Raw genomic sequence first — 17804 nt, 5'->3', positions numbered from 1 at the left:
CACATTTTTTAATATTTAAAAAAAATTAAAAAGCAAGTATTGCAAACCTTTGCTTAGAAACAGGGGTCGCATAATAAGGAGTCTGATGCGCGTCCAGGGACTCCTTATTTTTTTTATTTTGGCCATTTTGGACTCCATAAATCACAAGTTGAAAATGACCAAAGGGTCAGATAAAAACTGTACGGACTCCTTAATTTTACGATGCACATAGGCGTATAAATCAGAATCGTCAATTAAAAATAAAAAAAAAAAAAAGATCGGCAAATCTTCCGAATCACTATAGGCCAACGACACTAATAATTTCACTGGAATACTTGCAGTTCCAAAGTTTAGAATTTTGGACAGATGGACTCCTTAAATTCTCATTTAAAAGTTGGTTTTGCAGGTACCAAAGGGTCCAGAAACCAATTGATGCTAACTTCAGAGATATAAGGGCAATACAACTTTTTTAGGTCCGTCTGATCTTATTAACAAGTAATGATCTTGACATATCTAGCATATTATTTGGATGTGAAGTTAAGAGCTTTTATATTGTGATTTTCTCAATACCATTGGCACTGTTATCATGATAGGATCAGATTGCGTCACATAATACTCATGCTTTTTCCTTCACCTATAAAACTAAATGTCAAAATGGGCTATTCCAGTTAAAATCCACACCCCTTACGCAAGACATGACTTTAATCTTCCACACAGAAGCGAGTGGATTTCAAATGGGGTTACCTGAATGGGTGACTCCATTTGAAATCCTTACCCCCTGTGTGGGAGATTAACAAATAAAGGTCATGTCTTCCATAGGGTGTTTGGATTTCAACAGGAATAGCCCATTCCTATCAATTGTTTTCCTTAAATCTTTTGTCCTTAATTATCATCTTGTGTTTTTGTTAATGATGTGTACCCCAAGAATCAATTCATGGTCCTTTCATTAAATTTAATACTATACTTAAATGCATTCAGTCTTCTTTGCCAACTACTTGTATAATTAGTTAGCCTTTGTAAGCCAAATAAGTGACAAATATTATGTGATGCGATCTAGCAACATCAGTCGGAACTCGGAAATGTTACATTTTCAGTTTCTTATATGATAGTAAAAAGCATTTTTACAAAGCTGTATTTTGCAGAAAACCCCATTGGAATTGAACAACTAGTTCCAAAGATATGAGCAATTAAAGAGTTTCCAAAACAACAGGAAACAAAAGGAAATATTTCCTTTGTTTGGCTATATCTGAAAATCAAAATTTCTGAGTTCCGGACATCTGGTTACCGAGTTATGAGCAATTCGTCAATGGCTGAAAACAATATAAAACAAAAGAATTTGAACACTGTTTTTGCCAATATCTCAAAAACAATATTAGCGACATCCGACTGATCATATCACATATAATGCTCTATTAGAAAAGGGGGGTAATCCGGTATATCAAAATGAAAAAAATTGGAGATAATAACATTTTGAAAAAAGGGGATCATTTGGTATAACATTTTGAAAAAAGGAGTCATCGGGTAGAAAATTTTGTAAAAATAGAGCAAAACTTAGGCACATAACCATCACTTTTAATGCCCGGTGTGGGATTTAAAGCTGCTGAAATAACTTGAATAATGAATGAGTGTAATGAAAACAGTTTATGGAAAATGAAGAAAAATTATGGAAATACAAACTAATGCATGCTGGGACAAAAAAAAAAAATGGAACTTGTGTAATTTCAGTGTTTAACATGGATAAACTAACTATACATGGCTTGTAGATTATCACTAGTAATATCATCAGTAAAGCATAAGATTGATCAACCGGGTTTGGAAAAAGTTGCAATCACTACCAATCATACAGATTTCATACAAATATTATAGTGGTCATTGTAATCAATGAATTATAGATTTTGAAACAATTTCTGTCAGGCAGGATGTGGGTTATAATTAAAGCCATGAATTTTCTGTGTTACAAAATTTTTAATCTGTGTTACAAATAGGATAATTTCTGTGATTTTTCGTTTTCCAATATAAAGCACTGAAAAGTGAAAACAAATATGTTTTAAAAGTGTATTTTTGTGTTACTATTACTGTAGTATCCCCTCAACATCGCCTTTGTAGGCCTGGAATTAATGCTAGAATAGGTTGTTTAATGGTTGATTTCTGCTAAATAATTGCTTTTCTTTGTTTTATTTTGCAAATCAACACAAAAGTTAGACAGTTTTTCACTATTTTGTGGCATTTTCAAATTTCTGTGAGCAAACGCTGAATTCTGTGATTCTTTCTGTTTTTTCAAGTAGAAATAGTGGCTTTTGTCATAATATTTTATTTTATTTATTTTATTAGATCTTATTTTGCCTGGGGAACAAACTCAATGGTCCACACTGATTTCCAGTCTGGCCCAGGGGTCAAACAAAATACATCAAAAATACAAATGAAATACATACAAAAGAATTACATACCATTACAAATTTTGTTTTATATTTTAAGTTTTTTTTAATATTTCAAATGTATATTTTTTTGTGATTTTTTTTTAGCATTCCATCCCCCCAATTAATGAACTAGTAAATTTTCAACCATGCAACAGATGTGTATTCAGTGATGCATATGAAATTCACCAATCTACGTAACATATTCACTAAAGGTGCTAAAAAACACCTAAATAGTGATTTTTGGGAGCATTTCCAATGACAGTTGAAATCATGCTGTATGCTGACATAGTGATGTGTATGAAATTCACCATCTACGTAACGTAATCACTAAAGGTGCTAAAACACCACAGTGATTTTTGCGAGCATTTCCAATGACATTTGAAATCGTGCTATATATTGGGACCTGTTGGTGCATTTTATGCATTTTATGGCAACTATGATCATGCAAGCTGCTGATATCACAGATATTACTCTGGTTACCATGGTATTTTGTTAATGTTTTGGTGTAAATATATTATTGTTACATGTATATATCAGACATATTTAAAGGAAGGTGTCAATAGAAAGCTTACTATAGTATGGAATTCTCTACAAAAACTGAATTCCCAACTTGTTGATGCACCTAGCAATTTGACCATCTTGGGCACAATTTAGGGAAGATTTCCTAACATCATGTTGTCATTGTTTTTTCCATCAGTGAGTAAATTTGACCAGCAACTTGAGGACAAGAAGAGAGAGCGTGAGGCAAAGAGGGAAGAAGAGCAGAAAGCATGGAAGGCGCAGATGGCAAAGAAGTAAGCACTGCATTTAAACCCCATGAGAACTACCTGCCAATTGGCCAAAAAGAAGTTTTCATTATCTATTAGACCAATCAGCAACGTTGTTAGAATAATTTCACCACACAAAAATATTGGGGTGAATTTTTTGCAAAGCTCCATTCTGATTGGTGATTAAAATGAAGATATCATGTAATTGGCCAATCAGAGGCAATGCTAGATCGGCAGGTAGTGCTCAGGGGTTAAAACCTTCGCATTCTCTGAGACATACGTTTTTAGCCTTACACTAGGATCCACAACATGCTCATCTATCAGGGCACAGTTCTTTGGCCTCAATACATTTGCACATTAATTGAATGACCTCTGTGTCATTGGGATGAGGCCATTGTGGTCCATAGTGTTATGAAAAGTCATTCTGAGCACAGCTTTATTGTTCATGTGTATCTCTACTGTTGATATGTATAATTCTCGGACAAAGGTGTACGACAGACTACAGACTATTCACCAGCAGGTTAAGTCCCAGCATCGCCCGTTAATGAGGACCAATTGTGATGCGATCAAGCAAAATGAGTCTGATGTCGATCAAAATCAAAATTTAGTTTTCAGTCTTATTATATGAGCCATTCTCAGAGCTATATTTTGCTGAAAACCGCATCATAATTAGATTTATGGTTCCAGAGATATGACCATTTTAGTGCTGCTCAGGACAATAAATTGAATGCTATTATTCTCTTGGTCGGGCTGACGTCACAAAGGGGAAATAACCTTGTAAAACCAGTGCACGCATGTGCAGCGCCCCCTTTCTCGAGCTGGTTGCTATGCGCGCGCTAGTGCAAAGGGGACAAAGCGGACAATGTTCCCGGATGTCCGACCGAGTGAATTGGTTGTATCTCAAAATCAATACTCCCGACATCCGACTCATTTTGCTTGATCACATCACAATTGTTCCATGAAGTGCGACAGACGAAACTGCTACGCATACCGCATATTTTGTGGTCTTTTGCGTAAATTCAAAGACACACAACATTCTATCGTGTAACACGGCAGCACACAATGCTTGCATGATTTATTAGACATGATCGGCCCTCTTATCTTCACAGCACACAAAGCACAGGGAATTTGCTGTTGAATAGTCTGTAGTTGTCTGTGGGTGAATTTCCCATGCGTCATGTCAATGCAAGTGCATATAGCAGAAGCTCTACCTATAGAGTACCGAAGTGATGACGTCGCAAAAAACTTTTTTTGCATGTCAGCATTTTCATGACCATATTTCAGTAGAACATGATGAAAAACATCCACAGTCCAAATTTGGTGGGAATCGGATCATGAGGGCCAGCGATATGGCGCAAGATGAATACCTAATTAGCCCTTTGAAATCAGTGTAAATTGGCCCGGTTCCAAACAGTTATGAACCAGGCCAATTTACACTGATTTCAATGGGGCTAATTAGGTATTCATGCGGCCATATCTCTGAAATGCAAAAAAGAAAATTTTATGACGTCACATTTCGGTACTCTATTAGTGACCAGCTGTTCAGTAACAACATTGCATTGTGTGGTTGGTCTAATTTTTTTCCAAGTCATGTATAGTTTACACAGTAATATTGCTTTTGGGATGCGCTGGTTACTTTCAAATGTGTCAGTCCATATCAAAACGATGCACTTGTCGCCTGCTACATGTGTCTCTTTTTACATACCTAGAATAAATTCCAGACTCATCTCAGTGGAGGTCACTTCAAATCATTCCCAAGTCACATGGATTAGGAATACATAGAAAATTCCATAACCATGTGACTTGGGGATGATTTGAAGTGACCTTCACTTGAGATGAGGCTGGTATTTATTCCTATTATGTGAAATGAGACACATGTATCAGCCGACAAGTGAATTTTTTTTTATATAGATGGACAAAAATATACATGTCATGTCAGAGAATTAAATATAGGAACTATATAATAGCTTTGCTTTGGTACTTGGCTAGCACAAAATATCGCTTGGCAACTTGGGGAAGTTTGATCTGCACTATCATGGATACATCCACTGAATATGATTTTCCTGCTTTATGGTTCTTTTAATGTTGGGGCATATTTTAAGAGCACTTTTTCAAAACTCTCTTAGTCTACAAGCATGTATACTCATTTTCATTATCTGGGTTATTAAGTAACAGTAACTTTTTCAAAACTCTCTTAGTCCACAAGCATGTATACTCATTTACATTATTGGGTTATTAAGTACATTACTTCATCCAAAACTGATTGTTTTAGCAAATTGTGGAATAAATAGTGTCGCTTCTAATTTTCATTAAAAAAACAATTAACCCACTGCATCTTTCTTTAATTAGAAAAACATTTGAATATTTTCGTAATACCTAAGGAGTGCACCAACTGTTTAATATCTATGTACTCCCAGCTTCCCATTCCCTCCAGTGCCCTACATTTCTCAGGATTTGGGAGGGGGAGTGGTAGGGGTACTTGAATATTGCAAAATATGTGCAAGTGGACTAAGTGAGTTTTGGAAGCAACTCTTTATCAGTCTATAATACCGAATTTATTAATTCGTTTTAAACAATTCATTGATGCTAGCACTGGTAGCATCCATTACTGCCAGTAGACAGGAAGTCTGGAAAGTTGACCTCAATGCTGTGGGTGTTCTTCCTGTGTCAAATAAAAAGAATGCAGTGGGCCTACTGACAAGAATCAGTTTTAGGGATTAATTACTTATTTACTTACTTTCTCACATCACAAATAAGTAATTAAGATAACATTCCTGCATTAAATCCTTCCATCTCTCTATTCCTGGAGGAGTCCTTGGGATGATTCTGAATCTGATCCCGAGGATGACGACGATGAGTTTGTTCTTGATGAGGACGAGTGAGTTATATTGGGCTATTCCATTTAAAATCCACACTACCCCTATGGAAGATTTAGCTAAAGTCTTCCACAGAGGGAGTATGACTTTCAATTAGAATAGACAGTTGGGCAACTTCTATTTGAAATACTCACTCCAGTTGTGGAAGATATAGGTAAAGCCATAATACAGGGGAGTATGTGTTTCAAATGATTAACTCTGACCAATTACACTTGAAAAACATACTCCCTCTGTGGAAGATATTTCCAAAATCTTCCACAGGGGTAGTGTGGATTTTAAATGGAATAGCCCATGAGCAGGTGTAACTATTCTTGGATATCTTGTGTACTTGCAAGCAACAGTTTATGGCCACATTTGGTGATCCAATCAAACCAAACCAAAGTCAAAAATTGTGAAAATTTAATTCTTGATTTCAAACTTACTCAGTACCTATACTTAAATGATTATTTGATACGCAAGTGCCATCCGGATTTCAAAAATGCAGGCTCTGGACTTGAGTTTGGGGACATAAAATGGGGGCTTTGGACCTGAGTTTAGGGCAAATAAAATGGGGGCTCCAGACCTGAGTTTGGGCACATAAAATGGAGACTCCGGACCTGAGTTTGGGCACATAAAATGGAATACTCATCAAAAGGGTGAAATAAGGCTCTGAAGGTGACAGCGCTGGTGGTCTACCAATGAATCGTCTCTTGGAGCTCAAATTTGAAGCTAATAGTGTATTTGGAATAAAATTTAGCCAAAAGGCTCTGGGGACTGCAAATGGATTGGGTCTCAAGAATGGAAAAGGGGGGCTGTGAAGATGTGAGTGACCCACCTCCTCCGGTATTTTGAATGGTTTTGCCGTTGCTTACAATGTACGAAGGACCATCTCATTTATTTTTCCTCTCTTCAGCTCTAGATGTGGTTATCTCAGTACAAAAAAATCTGACTTGTACATATCTGCCAGCATGCAGCGGTCATTATGAGCTTTTCCAATTGAAGTCTACACTCCCCCTGTTGAGGATTTGGATTATCTTCCACAGTATTGAATTTTATATATTCTGTCGTTACGGTTGAATCTTTCTCAGAGGGTGTATGAAATTCAAATAGAGCCACCTATTCCTTATGTGTTCATTCAATTTGTGAAATTTATACAATGTACTCCCCATGTGCAAGATATTTCCAAAAGCTTCTACAGGGGGAATGTGTACTTCAAACGGAATAGGCCATTTATGGTTACACACATGAATCAGTGGATAACTCTATTCTAACACTCAGATATGTTGAACTGATGAAATGATTGCTTAAAGAGTTAGAGAGAGATTAATCTCCACAGCAGCCAGTTTGGTTCTGCTCCCTCCACACAAACAGTCTGCCAATGATAACAAATGAGTTTTTTTGATTGGCTAACACTTCTCCCATGACATCATCCAGCATGTGCTGCCGAGGAGTTCAACCCACTGGCAATCAAGTTCCCGGATGCATCGCTACTGACCAGTCATTGGCAGACTGTTTGTGTGGAGGGAGCAGGGTTCGAATTCAGTCAATTGTTTTGCATCGCAGTTTGTGCTATGCAAAACACATGTTTGCATAGCAGTATAGCACTTTTAGCTATGCATTTTGGAAAAGTGCATAGCAGTTGATGGAAATTGCATCGCATTTTGCGATGCGATACCGTCGAATTCGATCGCTGGGAGGGAGCGTAACCAAACTGGCTGCGGAGGAAACTAGACAGAGATTAACATGTCATTTGAACTTGAGTGTTTCAAAAAGAGTTATCCATTGGTGGCAAAGTCTCATCTCTGCCTATTCAGCACCCACCATTATAAATGCTAAACATATATAACTTTATCTTTATTCTTTCTTGTTTTCTACGATTATTTTAGTTTTGTATATTTCCAATATTATGAATTATTGCAGTAAAATAATTGACAAAGTGTTTGGACAATGGGCTATTGCACTTGAAATCCATATACCCCCTGTGGAAATCATGACCATAATATTCCACACAGGGAGTGTGAATTTTAAATGGGATTACCTGAATGGGTGATTCCATTTGAAATCTACACTCTCTGTGTGGGAGATTAAGGTCATGTCTTCCATATGGGGCCAGGGTGTGTGGATTTCAACTGCAATAGTCCAATAAGGTTCCTAAAAGAAACAGTAAGTGCTTTCCAGATTTTAGGGGAATCACTTTTTGTAAATTCTACAGTGGCGATTTTTTTTGCTACAACAGACAATTTAATGCTTCAAAACCAGAGATATCTTACCGTCCTTCCCAGAATCCTTTGCAACATGCTGCATCACCTCATTTCATCAAATGATATTCCCATTACTTTTGTACTGGTTCACTTTGTTTTCATTTTGAGAATAGACTGGCTAAACATGGGTTGATACTAATCTGATAGTCAAGAAATTAACATTTTTTTGCAAGACCTGAATGTGCTCTGTTTATTGAGGTAAACTATCGACCCATGTTGCACTAGATAGCAAATCAGTGCAAAAAATTGAAATGGGAGAAATGCATTATGGGAAGTATAAGATATATAGCATCAGAAGAGCCTTTGCTGTTCCTTTTGACAAACAAGAACCATTATTATTGGTTCAATGCTTTATTTGAGCACGTATTTATGATTATTACAAACACTACATTTTGTGTCATTTGTTTTACTGCTTCACTGTTTACATTATCTCACTTGCATTTGAGGTTTTGGTTATTGGAGCAAGTCGAGAGGTTTGCTCAAAAAAGCCCTAGCTACAATAGCTGTCATTTGTACAATAAAGAATCCTATTGCAGATAGGGCACTAACACCCCAATATCAAGGGTTTTGTGCAAAGATTGCCCTATCTGTAATAGCTGCCAGGTGCATACAATATAGAATGCAGACATTATACAATGTCTGTAGGGCAGCTATCGCATCGCAGAGAGGGCAGTCTTACACAACGTCTCAACATCAGTTACTGAAACATCACGCCATCAAGTAAACCTAATTTTTTATGTACATAAGTAACTGATTTGGGACTGAATTTACTGGCCAATGTATGGTCAAGATTAAAAATCTGAATATGATTGCAATTTTTGAGTCGTCTATGTTAGTAGCCCAGTAAGTTCATGTTCATAAGAGTTTCTGCTCTGGGTTCCCCGGGCCCGGCTTTCTGTTAGCTTACAATAACCAGAATACACTCAACTTATTTGTATAAAGTTCACAATTCTTTCTTTCTTTCAGTTGTGTACACCATTTTATTGAATCTTTTCAGCACAATTTGCACAAATTAAGTCAAATTATTAGTATCAGCTTCAGTAGGTTAGAAGACATGATTTACACTGGCATTCAAAGCTGTACTTTTTATGTTGAAGCCTACTAATGTTTTGAATGTTGTTGCCAATGTGTGTTTGTCCCAACAGGAAGAGGGAAGAAATGGAGAAGAGGAAAAAGGAACAGGCCGCACAAGCTCAGAAGAAAGCGTCGATCATGAGCAAGTTTGGGGGCGCTGCTGCAACAGGGTGTGGTGCCATGCCTGCAAGACCCGCAATGGGCCGAGGCGGAGGCGGTGGAGGTGGAGCCGTGGTGATGAATGCAAGCACAATCAAACAGAAACTACTGGAATGGGCTCAACAGGTCACCAGAGGTTATGCTGTAAGTATGAAGGCTGTGCTTGTCTGTGGATATCTTCCCTCTGGTGCAGGTGTGAATGTGGGAGGATGTTTTGCAGACATACTACATTGGGAACAATCATGGTGGGGTCTTCCTCCTTTCTGAGCTCTATTAATGTACCTGGGCGGAGATAGACATTAAAGATGAAAAGTCTTATGCAAGTGCACAATACATTAGGGGTACTGCTGTGGATTGAGTTGAAACCTGTAATAGAGCTTTTTCCCAGCATTCGAGTCATCCGCAACCAAATGCAAATACCGTGCCGACCCATTCGATCAACTATGCATGACACTCGATGCCCTGCGGGACTTTGCCACCTCGCAGTACGCATTTTGTTTGTCACGCCATATCTTCTCCTGGTGCTGCTGGGGTTTGAACACTAAATTCACCTCCTCAGTTAGGAGGGATTGCTGCACCTGGCAGAGTAAGTCTGTTCAGCTTCCCGGTACACCTGGGTGGAGACAGACATTACAGATGAAAAGCCTTGCGTTAGTGTATAACACAATGGTACTATACTGGGGTTTGAACATGCAGTTATATTAGTCAAAACCAGCAATACTGCATAAATGTCCTCCTGGATGATATCTGCATCCACCGATTACCTTGCCCATCTCTTCTCCTGTTACTGCTGGGGTTTGAACAAGAGGGGGACACTTAATTAATCTCCTCAGTATAATAAGTTAGGAGGGGTTACTGCAACTGGCACACAGCAACTCTATTTAGCGTCGCAGTACCCATGTTATACACCTGGGTGAAGAGGGACAAAGAGATGAAAAGCCTTGCGTAAGTGTACTGCTGGGATTTAAACATGCAGTTATGAGTCAAAACCTGCAATACTGTACCAGCATCCACAGAGTACCTTGTCCATCTCTTTTCTTCTGCATAATCTTTTTCTCTTTTTCTTTGCTTAAATGAAATGTTTTCTGTGTTTTTCCGTAGAACGTGAACATAACTAACTTCTCATCTAGCTGGTGCGACGGCATGGCATTCTGTGCAGTTGTACACAAATTTTACCCAGAAGCATTCGAATTTGATAAACTCAACCCAAAACAGAGACGTAAGAATTTTGATCTGGCTTTCAATTCTGCAGAGTAAGTATGGCATGGTATAGAATCAAATATATTACCCCCTGAGCACTACCTGCTGATCTAACATGGCCTCTGATTGGTCAATTACATGATATCTTCATTTTAATCACCAATCAGAATGGAGCTTTGCAAATAATTCATCCCAATTTTTGTGGGTGGTGAAATTATTCTAACAATGTTGCTGATTGGGCCAATTGATAATGAAAACTTCTTATTGGCCAATGGGCAGGTAGTTCTCATGGTGTTAAAGTTCATTCTACAAGATTGGTGAAGTGTCACTTTAATGTGGACCAATCTGACAATGATACTGTCAGATTGGTCCAAATTAAAGTGACGCTTATGTTAAGAAATATGTCATATGATGAGGGAGGTAATGAGGAGGATGATAGTGGTAGTGATGATGATAATAATGAGGATGATGATGAAAATGATAACGATGATATTTGGCGTGCTCTGACAGTCACAGAATTCTTGAGGATCAGCGTACTTGAGAATTGAGATTCCTAAGTCAATCCCAGCAGACTGCAATGTCTACACGATTCCAATCAAGTTTTGCTTATGCCCGATGACATCAGCTTTGGAATTACAACGGGAAGCTTTCTGTGACCTCTCCAGTGGCATGTCAAATTGAATCACATTACATATAATTGAACCAGATCATAATAACCTCAGCACTTGAGCATTGCAAAATGTCTTGATCACACAGCATTAACACTTGAGGACCTCTTGAGGATCACTCTAGGAAATCACTAAATCCCTTAAATAAAATTAGGAATTGGAATCCACAAGATTCACACGGCGTATTTCCCTAAGTTTTTGCTTAAGAATTGTATTGCTTAAGCAAAGAGCCCTCCATGTGTGCCTAGTGATGATGATGACGATCATGATGATAACGTTCATTATGCAACCCATTCTCAATCTTATTTTGTACATATGATACAAATGGTCAAAGCAGTTAAAATGTATATATGATACAAATTAGACCATGCGCAAGAATGGATGCGCAGTAGTCAAGGATCATCATCATCATCATCATCAAATTATCCGGCAGTAAATATGGCCCTCTGTTGATCAAAATTCACTTTAGTAAGTACTTTTTAAGAGAGTTAATTAATATTTGAGTTAATAAGTAACACTATAAAATGTAAAAAGCAGAATGTTGTTAATTTAAAAACTGAAATGAGGTATGGGGCTGGCTGGGGGTGGCTACGGGGCGTTAGCTCAAGGACAATATTGTTCAAGGTTGCGCCGCAGGCCTATAAAGAAACAATGTTGCTCCAAATACAATAGCAAACAAGCTTAAACTGTAAATTAGCCACCGATAGAGGGCAGGGCCTGAAGAATGAGGGAAATTACGGGGTAAAAATGTAAAATAAGTAGAAAGTGTGAAATGGGTGACGGACTGTCTCTAAGTATGTATATGGGTGATAATCTGTCGATAAGGGTGCACTACACCAAATCCTTCCGCATTTGGTGTAACCCTTCATAGTTCGGTAAAAAATAGCACCTATCACGAAATATATCGGCGTCCCGAGGGAACCAAATTTGAGTGACTCTTGGTTGTTTTGATAAAAAAGATAGAATAGGAGCTCAACATTACATATCTGTTCAGAAAATTTTCTGAATCGAATGTGCATGGGTAATAGGCCCTCGGAACAATATCATGGCCGTGACTGGTAAGGAGGCGAGCGTGTCGGCTGAAATTCGGGATGGCGCTGTTCAGGAGTGCGTATCTTTTAAGTTTGTCTTAACTTGTCCCAAAAATTAAATTTAAATAAAAGTTTAATCTTTATTTAAGACACTGGTTTGATCAAAATATTAAAAATGTTGTTACATGGGGTTGAAAAACAAACTTACTTTCTTGTATTTTCCGTGTATTTCAATGGGACGATTATTTAGTGGTGTGTGCCCTTCAAGACTCATTTTTAAATGCTATGTACATGATTAATACCTGATTTTAAGTGCCAAAAAGTTGAGATTTTTGACTGAAACTGATGTATTTAAAAAAAAAAAAAGTCTGTTTTTCTATTTCCGTCTACAAATACGCGATTTCATTCTTAAGCATACGAGAAATTAGCTTCAAAACGCAAGTTCCCGTCGAATTGACAATTTAAGACCGTGCTTGAAATTGAGCTATTTTGGCCCCAATATCATAGAAGTGGTCACTTTTGGTTATCTCGGTGCTGAAAAAATGAAACATCTTTGGAATTATTTTGATGCAAAATGTAATTATAAGATCAAAACTCAATTATAACCGTTTTGAAAATAATCACTGAACCTTTAATTGGGTCTCAATAGACATTTAAAGTCAAAGCATACTATATTATGGCCTAACGATGACAAAATAACGGCATTTTTATCTTATGACCAAATGTTCAATTCCCAAGAGAGAAATTTATCAATTAATTCTAATGATGGGGTTTCTTAATTTTAGATCATGCAAAAATAATACACGCAACTTGGAAATTTAACATTTTAGAGTGTCAAATTACCGTTCTATCTACCCATAACCCCCCAACTTAAGGCATATGCCTATTGACACGCTTTATATTATGCATGATCTAAGAGTGGGGGGTGAAATGATCACATATGTCGCTTTTCGGTCATGTTAAATTTGTGATTGTACATATATTTTTGTAAACAAAGTCACTTTCCTGATGTAAATGGGATTATAAATACAGTTTAACATGGTCAAAATGTTGCTCTGGCCCTTAAATGCTGAAAATTGCGAAAAGTATCATATTTTCACTCAGTCCAAGCTTGTTTGGAGCCCTGTTTTATAACTTTGGAGTGACTAGCGATAAAAAGCAATTACACTTTTTTAGGATGTTGACCACTGATTCCAAAAATAAAGAATATCAAAAATATTTTTTCTTATAAGGGTGCACTACACCAAATCCTTCCGCATTTGGTGTAACCCTTCATAGTTCGGTAAAAAATAGCACCTATCTGAAATATATCGGCGTCCCGAGGGAACCAAATTTGAGTGACTCTTGGTTGTTTTGATAAAAAAGATAGAATAGGAGCTCAACATTACATATCTGTTCAGAAAATTTTCTGAATCGAATGTGCATGGGTAATAGGCCCTCGGAACAATATCATGGCCGAACTGGTAAGGAGGCGAGCGTGTCGGCTGAAATTCGAGATGGCGCTGTTCAGGAGTGCGTATCTTTTAAGTTTGTCTTAACTTGTCCCAAAAAATTAAATTTAAATAAAAGTTTAATCTTTATTTAAGACACTGGTTTGATCAAAATATTAAAAATGTTGTTACATGGGGTTGAAAAACAAACTTACTTTCTTGTATTTTCCCGTGTATTTCAATGGGACGATTATTTAGTGGTGTGTGCCCATAACAGAATTTTCGCTATCGACAGCCCGTCACCTAGTAGAGACAGCCCGTCACCCTTAAGGTTATCCTAACCCTAACCCTAATCCTAATCCCCTTACCCTATCCCTAATCCTAACCCTAACCCTAACCCTAACCCTAACCCTAACCCACTAACCCTAACCCTAACCCCCTAACCCTAACCCTAACCCCTAACCCTAACCCCAACCCTAACCCTAACCCTAACCCTAACCCTAACCCTAACCCTAACCCTAACCCTAACCCTAACCCTAACCTAACCCTAACCCTAACCCTAACCCCTAACCCCTAACCTCTAACCTTCCCCTAACCCCTAACCCCTAACCCTAACCCCTAACCCCTAACCCTAACCCTAACCCTAACCCTAACTCCTAACCCTAACCCTCCTAACCCTAACCCTAACCCCTAACCCCCTAACCCCTAACCCTAATCCACTATCCCTAACCCTAACCTTAATGTAACATTGACCAACAGTAACCTTAATGTATAAAATTGGCCAACAGCACCATTAATGTAACACAGAGAGGCGCTAATTACTGCCGTGCTAAATATACAAAATAAGCATCATCATCACTTCAGTGAAATGCGAGAAGTCGGATTTTTCTTAAAATGTAATATATTTACATTTTAATCTTTCTATTGCGCATGCCTTAAAATGTATCATATAAACAAAATTAGGTGTTCACGATTTGTAACATATATACAATTTAGCTAGAGAATGTCTTGCATTATGAGAAGGAGAAGGAGGAAGTTGATGACGGATATGTCGGCAGTATTTGGTATATAGGAAGATGAGGAGCATATGATGGAGGAGATAATGATGACGATGATGAAGATGGTGGTGGTGATGATAATGATGATGGTAATGATGATGATAATGATGGTGGTGGGGTAGTAGTGATGGTGATGATAATGATGATAGTGGTGTTAGTGATGATAATGATGATGATGATGATGGTGGTGGTGGCAGTGATGATAATGATAGTAATAATGATGGTGGTAGTCATGATAATTATGGTAATGATGACGATGGTGGTGGTACTGGTAGTGGTGATAATGATGATGATGATAATGACAATAATGATGGTGGTGGTGGTAGTGATGATGACAATGATGGTGGTGGTAGTGATGATAATGATGATGACAATGATGATGGTGGTGGTAGTGGTGATAATGATAATGGTGATCATGATGATGACAATGATGATGATGGTGGTGGTGGTGATGATGAATAATGATGGTAATGATGATGATAATGATGATAATGATGGTGGTGGGGTAATAGTGATGATGATGGTGATGACAATGATGATAGTGGTGGTAGTGATGATAGTGATGATGATGGTGGTAGTGGCAGTGATGATGATAATGATGATGATGATGGTGGTGGTGGTGATGACAATGATGGTAGTGATGATGAAGACAATGATGATGGTGGTGGTAGTGATTTTAATGATGATGATAACAATGATGGTGGTGGTAGTGATGATGATGATGAAGTGGTAATGATGATGACAATATTGAAGATGATTATGTTGAAGGAGATACTGATGGTGGTCATGTCAGAAGCACATTAATGTAATCAAAATAGCAGTTTCATTAATTTGAATAGCAAATACAACTTTAAGCAGGGTGCTCCAACTAAATCCAACTTTAAGCAGGGCGCTCCAACTTTATAACAGTTTTGTGTATACAACTCGTGTTGAAAATTCATTTCAGCTTAATGTCATCGTACTTTGTATGTAATTTTATTTATAGGAAATATGGCGATATCATGCCTCTACTGGAGACAGAAGACATGTTGATGATGAAGAATAAACCCGACTGGAAGTGTGTTTTTACCTATGTACAGAGTTTATACAGGCACCTGAGCAAGTTGCAGGAGCAGCAAGCGCAGGCCTAGATAACCTATAGATATATTGCCATGCATCCAACATGGGACTGATCAGATATGACATCGGTAGAGCTACACTCAGCTGTTAATCTGTCTAGAACATTGGGCTGTGCCAATTGAAATCCACACACCCCCTGTGGAAGACATGACCTTAATCTCTGACATAGGGGTTGTAGATATCAGATGGAGCCACACATTTAGGTAATCCCATTTGAAATTCACACTACCTGTGTGGAATATTAAGGTCATGTCTTCCATAGGGGGTGTGTGGCTTTGATGGAATGGCCCATTGCGACGTGAATACTCACCATGTAAAGGATCTTGTCGCACCGTGTAAATAAGCCTGGAAATGTTGTGTTACAAACCTCACAAGCCAACAGAATGGGTCAGTCAAGAGAAAATAATCAGAGTCCTAAATGTTTGGTGTATTGTTTGGGAAATTGTCAAATTTTTACTTTTTAAAATTGGACTACAGTGAAAATAAATGGATTTGACAATAATTTGGATGGTTGGTCGAGTGAGGGAGGTCAACGCAACATTTTGTAGGCTTTACACAAAGTACATCTTCATGATTGTAAGAATCATCAGGCAGAATCTCAAGATTTCCAAAGTCTGAAGATGTGAACACCAGTGTGAACATAACCCTGTACACAACGCATGACCTACATGTCCAGGATATAAGTAAACTCATGGCAAACATGCTGGTGTGAAAGCCCGTGTGAAAGCAGGTACATTGCCATTACAGCTGTGGTTACCAGGACAAAATCATGGCAATGATTCAACAGGAAGACATTAATCTTAAGATTAACACAATCTAAAGATTTAGTACACTTGTTGACACATCCCTGGACACAACCCATGTCATAGTAGTCCCCATGGATGGAGAGCAGGCTGGGGATCAGGTGCATGCATGTAATGGGTGTACAGCAGTGTTTACCAAGATTAAAGGAAACAGCAGGTCATGAATCTAACAAATGAAAAGGAAACGTTGGTGCTAATTGTTGTTTAATCTAATGGTGCTTATAAATTATATCAATGATGAGTGATCAGTAAGTGCTCAAAAAATGTACAAAAATTGTGAAAAAAGTCATAAACTTATGCATGTAAAATGAAAATTAATGGCTTTAAATTTGATTAAATGTAGAGATATGAGGTGCAAATCATGTATGGCAATCAAGATGTCATATAATGAAACATGAATAGTGTATAAGTGGTTATTTTCGCGATTTACGACAAACGAAACCTTTGTTCGTGCTTGGTATTTTCGCAAACTTCCTGTATCAAATGTTATGTTATTATCTGACAAAATTTCTTATTTGTGTTTTGTTAAATTCGCAACCTACAATCTTGAAAAAGGTACTTGGAACACTTGACACACTTGGTCAAAATTCTTGTCATTTTTCAAAATGACGACTTTGATAACAAAAGTTGGTATGATATCAAACCTATTGATTCTTTTAGTCTTGGCAAGCATCAATTGTTGACAGATTTGAAACAGTGCATGTTTTATGTAAATATAGAAACTATAAACTAACTTATTGAACTCTCTATGTAGTATATACTCCCAGATATTTAATGAAAAATTGATTACAAAAAGTTTATACAATGTTTTTAATGTGTGGTGCTTATCCCACTAAGTAAATATAATAGATTCTATAATAATTATATATATATATATACACACACACAACTCTTTTAGTAATGTAACTTGTATGTATCATAGATTATTTTAAATGTTTTTAAAATTATTGACAATGATATAGAAACACTTCAGTGTGTTTAAT

General features: G+C 37.5%; 1 protein-coding gene across 1 annotated transcript in view; it reads left to right on the top strand.

The window, feature by feature from the left end:
• The window catches only part of LOC140165021 (uncharacterized), a 209351-nt gene extending 199888 nt beyond the window's left edge, over nt 1-9463 (top strand). Inside the window, exons 21-22 of the mRNA XM_072188432.1 lie at nt 3094-3190; nt 9425-9463. Coding sequence (XP_072044533.1) covers nt 3094-3096 — 3 coding nt within the window. The 3' untranslated portion in view covers nt 3097-3190; nt 9425-9463. The remainder of the gene's footprint in view (nt 1-3093; nt 3191-9424) is intronic.
• The last annotated feature ends 8341 nt before the right edge of the window (nt 9464-17804 follow it).

This window comes from Amphiura filiformis, chromosome 11, assembly GCF_039555335.1.
Source record: "Amphiura filiformis chromosome 11, Afil_fr2py, whole genome shotgun sequence".
Taxonomy (NCBI): Eukaryota; Metazoa; Echinodermata; class Ophiuroidea; order Amphilepidida; family Amphiuridae; genus Amphiura; species Amphiura filiformis.
This window is presented reverse-complemented; position numbering and strand designations above follow the sequence as displayed.